The following is a 9,717-nucleotide window of genomic DNA, read 5'->3' on the forward strand; positions in this document are numbered from 1 at the left end:
TTCTTCTTGAGTGAGTTAATGATTTTTGGAAAAACTAAGTATGCCCTTGAAATGTGAGACTATGTTTACGCGTTCTGATGACAACAGTTGCTGTCTATATTAACAAAAAATATTCCTGTTTTGTTTCGTGTGAGAAGACGTTGAACCCAATGTTTAAACTTTTTTGTAATTGTTATTATTAGCATTATTATTATTATTTAGTGCCATGAGGTATAAAGATTTTCTTACTTTTACTTCATCTGAGCCCGCAATCCATTACTAGGTAACAGCACAATATCATCATTAAATGCACGGAGACCAACACGAGATACCCTTTTGAAGCAAATTTTGCCGATGACTATACAAACTAAGCAAACAAAAGTGAATGAGGCGACTCCTCGTATTAGTATATGGAGACAATTGTAACTTATTATTCGTCTTATTCCAGTACCGCGATTTTGCTTCTTTGCCAATAAAAGAAAATGAATTTATTACGGAAGAAAGTACAAGCTTAACTTGGCGCCAAATTCGCGGGAATTGATAAAGGGTAATCATTTAAGGCTTTCAAATGACGCTAGATTTGTAATCGGCGAAGATGCGTGTACCTTTGGATTTTCTGACTTTTTTGTTGATATTGCCGATCATGAAGTTTTAATATTATTTCATACTTCCTGTAACGTAGATCGTTTATTCAAACCCCGAGAGTAATTTCGGATGATTTCGGCCTTTTCAAAGCGAGTATGCCATATTGGCACTTTGAAGAACAAATAGTTCCTTCAAATGAATAACAAACGTTAGTTTGGTTGTCTCGAGCTCGAATAGTGAGGTTTGACAACTGACAATGAAGGTTTTAATTATTTTCACCGTCAGTGTGTGCGAAATGTTTGCGACACATGCGTTAAACAATTCAAAAGTGAAAGCGCAAAAGGTCTGGAAAAGTGAACTATTTGCTTAACCAGAAAAAACCATAACATAAACAAATATATCAAACGAAATTGCTTTATATCTTGGAGAAATCGTAATATTCCAATTTTAAGTTTGTATTCTCAAATTTCTTTTGAAATAATGGAAGATTTGTCGTCAAAACTTAAAAAGTGAAACAGCAACCGTACTTTTCGGTAATTGATAGCTTGCCAAACCGTGCAGATGTTAAATACATATTTCGGAGCGAAATTATTCATGTTTTTGACTAGGCGAGTGTTAAAGGGACAGCCATCAGAGGAAACACATGCGCCTTGAATTTATTGTCAGTAAAGCTCATCTAAGTCAACTAAGGGACAGTCGACAAAGTACAAGTAAATTTTGAAATATCTTTTGCTCTCTTTTGGTTTAATTTGTAGCATTTCGGATACAAAACCTCAGAATTTGACATATGGGCTTTGAATTTGACAGGTTACCGAAATACTACATGTCTCGCGAAAGCCTTCCTCCCGCAATCAATCAGCTGATCAAATACACTTAGTCTTCCATTAATTATTTCTGTTTATTTCCTGTTCGATAACCGTGTTTAAGGCCCTGCACGTCCGAAGAACTTCACAATGCGCCATTTGCGTCTCGTGTTACACTTCAAAGTGTGTGAAATGCTCGAAGAAAATTTTCCGCTTCTCTCTTGGTAAGACAAATCAAGTGGGAAAAAATGGATGAAGAGGTCAGCCTCGCATGTAACATTTCTTACAACAACTGCGCTAAAATTGATGATGAGAATAATATTTCAGAGCCCGATTTCAATCGTGGGTGTTGGAAGTCCTTCGTAGATCTTTGTTGGCCAACGGAAGAGACTTCTGTTCAAGATGGCGCCACTCTGTCCTTGATTATACCTCTCCTTCTGATTGCATCCGTGTCTATCGGGACGAATACGTTGGTGTGTGTTGTGTTCTACTTGTACAGTCAGCTCCGATTAATAAGTCATTACTTTGTCATCAACCTGGCTGTCGTGGACGTTGTAATCGCTGCTGTTCTGATCCCCTTATTTGTTGCAAGTCAGTTAGCCCCGGAAAACATCATACTCTGTCGTTCCCAGATCGTTCTGGACATTGCGTGCGGTACGGCGTCCATTTTGTGCCTTGTCATGATCAGCCTGGAACGTTACGTGGCCGTGAAATATTCCTTGCATTACCATTCGATAGTCACTCAGCGTAAAGCCATTTTTGGCATGGTTTTTATCTGGACTTACTCAGCGATTGTCTCTTGCACCGCCTTCCTATCTTTGGTCAGAAATTCCAACAATAGCAAAAATCTGCTGCAGTGTTTTTTCTTAAGCCGCGGGTACGTGACCTTTATCACGATAGCGAGTTTCATTAGCCCAGTTTGTGTGATGACGTTTGCTTACTGGAACATGTTCATCGTTGCTCGCTCGCACGCGCGAAGAATTAACTCTCAATCGACGCAATGTGATCCCGAGGGATCGGGACACTCCAAAAGAAGATTGAAGCGGGAACTTAAAGGAGCAAAGACTTTGACCATCATAATGGGCACCCACTTTCTCTGCTGGTGCCCGCTGTTTGTTTTTTATCTTGTTTACACGTACACGTCTTTACAGGTAACGAAGACATTTACAGTTATTAATCATGTTATTCTCTTTCTTCGATACTGTAATTCGCTCTTCAACCCTCTTATTTACAGTGGTATCAACAGACAATTTCGAGCCGGCATTAAAAGATTTCTGTTGCGTAGAAACGAGAGCATAGAAGAACTCCAAACAACGGCTGCCACCAGAACGTAAAAGAGACATGATAAGATGGCTTATGTATCTTAAGCATTTCGTAAGGATTTTATCAAATAGATATCAGGATTTTCAATACCAATCTTCGATCTCGTTTCGTCAGAATCCTACTCTAGCCATGTTGGAGATTCTTTCTTAGAAAGTGGGAGGTTGCTTCTCTTTTTAGAAGCAATTTTCTGTGTAAAGAAAACAATATATATTCCAAACAGCAATTTTGCGAGTAGCTCGACTTGTTTAACTGCATGAAAAAAGCAGACCTCAGGAGAAGCAGCGTTGACTTCGAAATAAAAACAATAACAATTTGCCATCGAGGTTCTCGCTTTCTGACTTAGCAAAATTTCATAATTTCATTAGTTTTTCGCATGAGAGGGCTTAGAAATGTTCAGAGGTTTATCACACGCATGCACCAAAACTACTCTTCTTGGTACCATTTTCTTCAAGTGTCTCGAAACATAGACGAACCCTTGAGATCTCTTCCTGTTTTCTTCAATATTCCCTAATATATTTTTACGCTCTTCTTGTTAACGCACAACTAGTGCTATTTCTTCTAATACAGAGATGAACTAGGGGCTATTAGCTTCTCCTTTCGAGTTACAAATATGCTTATATTGTTACGGTTTGCTGTTTTATCCTTCTCTTGAATACCCCAATGCGTTTTAAGTAGAATCTCAAATTAATATGTTCTGATTCAAGGCTCGTATTTCAATGTAATCCTGGGAGGATCTATCTAAAATAAAGAAATATATTTACACATCCCTGATGAGTATTGCTCTCTCTGTTCCATGCAAATGTCTCATTTTTTTCTGTTAGTTTCTACTGACAGTATGTGAATGCAATATTTGTTTTTTTTTTTCATTCTGAAGACATCATATTTCGTAAGACTTTGAACAAACCGTATAAATACGAAACTCTGTTATATTTTTAATTTTTTTTGTCAGTTTCTATTGACAGTACGTGAAAGCAATATTTATTTTTTTCACCATTTTAGAGGCATCATATTTCGTGAAATTTAGCACAAAATAGTATTAATACGAAACTCTGTTTCATTTTATTTTATTGTTTCAGTCAGTCTTCTAATGACAGTGTGAATGTAATATATATTTACCATTCTAAAGGCATCATATGTCGTGAAATTTCAAACGAACCGTGTCAATACGAAACTCTGTCATATTTCATTTTTTGTTTCTGTCAGTTCTCTTATGACAGTATGCGAATGTAATACTTTTTCCTAAAGGCATCATATTTCGTAAACTTTCAAACGAACCGTTTCAATACGAGATTCTTTCTTTATTTTTTTTCTGTAAGTTTTCTAATGACAGTATGTGAATGCAATATTCATGTTATCGCTGACCCGAAGGTGAAATATGTTTAAAAAATTCGATCAAAGTGCAAAGTGAAATTAATAGATAGTCTAATAGGTCACCGTTGCCATTATCTGCAAACCAAATTTTTTGATCGTGGCGCGATAAAGTTACTTAATATGAAAGACCCCCAAATGTTATTGGTTCATGTACACTTTTGAACCAAACTTGATTTCACTTTCTTTCTGGAAATGATTGATATCATTGCACGTGTTAATGGCTTAAAAAGACAAACCGAACTTTTAAGGTAATCTTAAGTTATCATTTCAAATAATGGGAAACCACGATAAGATGAATGATTCTATTCACGAATAGAATAGTAGAATAGTGAAAAAATGTTTTTAAAAAATATAGAACAATAAAGAGTAATTAATTAAAGAAAACATGTGAAAAATTATGTAACTAAAATGCGGAAGAAAGATTTTGACAATTGATAAATGATCTTCCTATATGTACATCATTGTGACCCATTTATACAGGAACACAAGACACACAATGAAAGGGATTTGGAGCATTTGAAGAATAATTGAAAGAATAAAAGATACCCAGACCGTTTCCCATCCTTTCCCGCAACCTTTCTCAAATGTATGGGACCTTTAGCTTTTATTAAACGTGTTCAATTTGAAGTGTGCTCTTTTGCGATCCACCAAATTTAAAAAAAAAAAAAAAATATATATATATATATATATATATATATATATACATACATATATTAATAAATGAAGATATGTTTACTTCATGCGTATTCGCGATCTATAATTAACGGGACACGGAAAAATGGAATCGATTTGCGCTAAATATGCAAACTAGATCATTTCCATCGGAGTGGATGAATTTTTTTTTTCCATAATTTCATTTCTAGTGTATACAAATTTTTTCCCTCGGATTTTTTTTAAGGAGTGCATTTGAATGATCGTGGACCTAAAGTTTCTTAATGAAAATCACATTGACATACATGTATCACAACAAAGTAAATATCATGGAATTTTATAAAAAAGTCCGTGATGATAAACCATAGATAGGCCTTAAATAAAAATTTTGCAACTAACCTATGCAACCTGGTAGCATGAGCTGTGAGTCTCCAAGTATGCAAGAAACTGCGCAGAAGAGAAATCCATGCACACCATTATATGCTTGTCATTTTCCTTTTGTTTTGTGTATGTCTTAATTATCTTTAGTTTTTGTTATTATTTTTGTTACAGTTTGTTTAATTTGTGCTTTTTGATGCTTTTGTTTGTATTTTTTTTTGCTCATTGGTTTTTTTTAATATTTATATATGTGTTTATATAAGTGAAAGAATCAAAGAGGACGCATCGATTCTCTGTTACCCTGAGTTCTCAGAGTAACAGAGAATCGATGCGTCCTCTTTGATTCTTTCACTTATATATACACAGCTCTGCTACCACAGCATTGAGCACTTTATGCCAAGGTAGACTCTACCCCCACATTTATATATGTGTTTATATATATCTATATATGTTTTTTTTTGGTCTTAGTGCATGTTGTCGTCATTGCCTAAGAACACAATCGGTACGTCATGGCATTTTAGGAGCAATTCGGCTTCTGTTGAATTAATTCATCAGCACATACACATCAGCGCATACTACTTTCGGAAGAGTTGAGTAAATCCTGCCTGTACCATATGCGAAATTTATATCCAGAGAACACTTTCAGAGGAGGAGAGAGTAATTTGAATATCAATTCTGGCGAGTTGTAGTTATAGCCAGCTAAGGAATAAATTCTACGAGCATTGTAGCGTGGAAAAATCACTTCGTTTCTTTCATTTGTCACCAGGGTTGTTAATTGACTTTCCTTTGCACATCCCCAGTGACTTCCTTGAGGCATTGTATGGTACTGGCAAGAGACAAATCCTGAAATGTAAACCAGCCTCAAGGATACGACATTACCATCGTAAGGGACAGTGAATGCTCCATAGGAGTCATCTTTAGCACCGAAGCATACTCTATTTGGGTTGACTTGGAGCCAAGGAAAAGCTGAAAAGACGCATAAAATATGAGATGTTGATCGCTTGCTCTTGTTCGTTCTGTTTTTGCCAATGGTACTTCGTCTAAAGCTTATTATCGCGGACGCTTTTTGTCACTGAGCCAAATCCAATTATAAGTTATATGTAGATCAAGCTGAATTATTTTCACCAGTTGAATAACATCGTTCAGCGATACCAACCCCAGCGAGCTTAAATCATTGTTAGTGGCTTCATTAGGAAACTGGACCGGACTTCGATTCAAACTGATACGTGATTACAATACTGATTTCATTTCACTTGAACGGGAAAAGGGGAAACAAAACAAGGGGAAAAAAATAAAGAGAAAGAGATGGGAAGAAAAGATTCTGATGGCCAAATAAACTCTGCCTTGTAACTCAGGCCTCCATGTTGACTGTGATGTTTCCGTGTGAAACCAATTAGACTTAAGAAAAATAAACTTTTATTTTGAAAAACCTCATGAAGATTATTATAAATATCATTTTTACAATTGTATTATTGGTATTATTAATATCAGTGTCATTAATATTCATGTTATTCAAATTTGAGTCCACGCAGTCTCGGCTTTGGAGACTTGACGGTTAAATTTGTGTTATAGATATCAAATCAAATTACCATTATTATTGATAATATTATTATCAAAGTCATAATAATAATAATTATTATTATCAGTGTTATTATCTGTAAGATCATAATGTGGAAGATAATAAATTTTATTGAAAGCAATGTTACCTTTTTCAATGATTCTTGAAGTGCGTTCACATGTATATCCGTTTGATCCATACAACGGACGGCATCTGATTCCACCACAAGGCTTGTTGTCGCATAAGTTCTGAAAAAGGAATAATTCATCGCGAGTTTGTCGCAATGTTTTTGGATTATGGCTGCTAAAACACTGAAAAATCCGCGTAGCTTTAAGACAGTGATGTTCAAACTTCCCTTGAGGAGAAAGAAAACCAAACTACGGAAATAAAAACCAAAAGTTACGTATTCGGCCTTTGGTAAAGTCATTTCTCGCGGCTGAGAACGAAAAAAGATAACTGGAAGATTTGCCACGGGCCGATTTTGGTCATTTACCTGAAAGATTTCTTTTGGTAGGGACTAAGTCAATAACTGAGAATTTGTATATTTTTCTGTAGTGATTCAACGAATGTTTACTCTTGAGTGAGCCAACCTACTGTATTATTTTCTAGTCAGTAAAGGGCTATTGTGTTTGCATGATAAACAAAATAATACATGGTTGCTTTTACATATGGAATTTCTCTTCACTATGCGCGCCCATGTATTCCTATTTATTATATACTGAAACACTGGATAGCGTTAAAGGCGCGCTCTGATTGGCTACTCAAATTCCGATTATCCTTTGCTAATCACTTTTGAAATCATATTTTTGTGCTATATTATCTCTCTGTTTCAGTATATACTAATACTATTACATCTCAGTATTGGTGGTGAGCAGTGGATATTTACCTCGCCGTCGTGCGCCTATGTAAATATCACTCATTAGCCACCTATGCTTCCGTGAATAGTTGTTAAGTAAATGATGAGGCTTTCCGTAAAATCGCCCTCTGTTCTGATCGGCTGCCATGATTATTCCACAAGAAATTGAACTAGCATGATTGAAGTAGTTCGATAAGTAAAGTACTGTATTTGAAGACCTCGATAGAAGGGGTTTTTTGTAGGTTCACCGGGAAAAGAAAAGAAAATTATACAATCGATGATAAAGAGGTATGGAATGAAAATAAACAAAGAGGAAATGAAATCGGCATTGCTTCTTTGCATGCAGGCCATACATTGTTTATGCGAGAAGTTGTTTCACTTTTTCTTTCTTTTTTTTGAAGGTATTACTCGAAACAAATCTTATCATAATGTGCATCTTTCCCAATTTAAGTTTGCCAATCAGTGTTATGGGGAATTGTTTCATGGAGCCAGATCCCGCTATTAATGTCTTTGAAGGGAGCGAATGTCGGAAAATTAAAATTAATTTTGCACAAAAGGTTCTTATTACGGTCATCTTTTCATACAGTCTCCATTGCTTGAAAAGTTGTTTTCACTGCGATTTTTACCAATTTCCATCCTTAATAATTTCTTTTTGTATAGGAAACGATTTACGCTACTGATTAATTCAATAGGTGACGGCTTGACCAAACACCATGTGCCCCTTTTTACTGTTTAAGTGTCAGGACACTATGGCAACAGGAGGCACTTAAAAGAACTTATCAGTTGTTGCTCAGTTGAACTTAACACTAGTTAAATTATTTCGCGTGAAGGCGCACGCACCATGTCGGTTCATATTTTCAATCTGATAGTGGTAGCAATAGAAAGAACTGGATGTGTAGAAAAAAAACAATGTCAAAGTTAGCCCGGTATTCCTAGTCAATGAAAGAAAAAACTAGGCCGCCCGACAACAACAAAATTACAGCTCTACGTTAACCATGGATATGTATGAGCAACACATATTTTTCCTGTCCAGAATAGTCATTAAAGCGTATATTTGAAACCGTTTTTGAAACTCTTGATGTTTTCTTAATTTTTGCCGTTTCTTTGTTTTTGCAAAATAATCTTGTGTGAGGACGCATTCATTTTCAACCAGATTAGTTCTTTCTTTTATAAGTAACACATTCATCTTAAAATATTTGTTTTTGCTTTTGTTCTTTGTAAGTATGCTTATTCCACGGAATCCTCAATTTCGGTTTGAATAGTATTCGCCTCGAGGTTTTAATCTGAAACATATCTGATATGAGTTTTTAGGTATTATTTTAGCGTTAATAAACTTTTTCCTTACCGCTAAACTGTAGTGATGATAAGAGTTGTTCCAGTTAAGTTTGTTGGGATATCGAAATCTGTCCGCTTTCAGCAGTGCACAGGAGTGTCCCGTTAGATCCGCTTCAACTGCAAAGTTAACAGAGATGCAAAGTTCGTGTCGGATGCAGTGAAGGCCACAGGCCATTGAATCGTAGACTTTGTAAGATGCCAGTTGATCAATGTTTAGCATTCTATTCAAATGCTCGACAAAATAAACATTATTCTTTTCATCAGATCTGCGATATTGTTCAATAGTAGTAATAGTAAAAGCTGTTAGAATTTTGAAGAACTGGAGCAAAACAAGAAACTTTGACATTTTGGATTATTGTTCGACCCAAGCCGGATAGAAATGATCAACGCCAAAACAAGGCCCCCATTAAAACAGCAATATTTAGTTTATAAACTGCTAATAACATGACAACTAAGAAAAAAAAAAGGTGATTGACTTGAATCAGTACATACAAAATTAGCTATTTTATTGATGTCAGTAACTGATTGGTGCGCCCTCCCCTGCTAATGAACATTATTCACTCATCAGCGGGTGAATAATGCGAAGAACACAATGACAAATCATCAGAGAAACTTGCGTTTCGACTCGTTAATGAAGCTGTTCCGAAAAACAGGAGGAATGGCCAGGGTAAGCCTATAGCATTTTACGTAAAGGCGAGAAAAGCCATCAAATATGGTTGCACTCAAACTTAATACCTGAACGTTGTAATCTTCAATGCAGTATGATAAAAACGTTTCGAAGCCTAAATGTGCCATACGAAACAAATTTCCATTAGACAAGTTGAACTAGGTCGACAACTGTTTCAAAGGGCTGATAGATAACACGCCTGGACAAAACA

General features: G+C 35.8%; 1 protein-coding gene across 2 annotated transcripts; it reads left to right on the forward strand.

The window, feature by feature from the left end:
- The first annotated feature begins 820 nt into the window (after positions 1-820).
- Positions 821-6,790, forward strand: LOC113680416 (alpha-1A adrenergic receptor). 2 transcript variants are annotated; one of them, XM_089197890.1, is made up of 2 exons: positions 821-2,518; positions 5,857-6,790. In XM_089197890.1, the coding sequence occupies exons 1-2, from the start codon at positions 1,616-1,618 to the stop codon at positions 5,863-5,865; spliced, it is 912 nt and encodes a 303-aa protein (XP_089054016.1). In that variant the 5' UTR covers positions 821-1,615; the 3' UTR covers positions 5,866-6,790. The 2 variants fall into 2 exon arrangements, with proteins under 2 accessions (XP_089054016.1, XP_089054017.1); XM_089197891.1 differs by having other exon boundaries at positions 5,891-6,790.
- Positions 6,791-9,717: the final 2,927 nt, after the last annotated feature.

Source organism: Pocillopora damicornis, chromosome 2, assembly GCF_964200805.1.
Source record: "Pocillopora damicornis chromosome 2, jaPocDami1.2, whole genome shotgun sequence".
Taxonomy (NCBI): Eukaryota; Metazoa; Cnidaria; class Anthozoa; order Scleractinia; family Pocilloporidae; genus Pocillopora; species Pocillopora damicornis.

Bases quoted from the DNA above. Each gene is read 5' to 3' on its own strand.
- LOC113680416 (XM_089197890.1), top strand. From the start codon at position 1,616: ATGGATGAAGAGGTCAGCCTCGCATGTAACATTTCTTACAACAACTGC.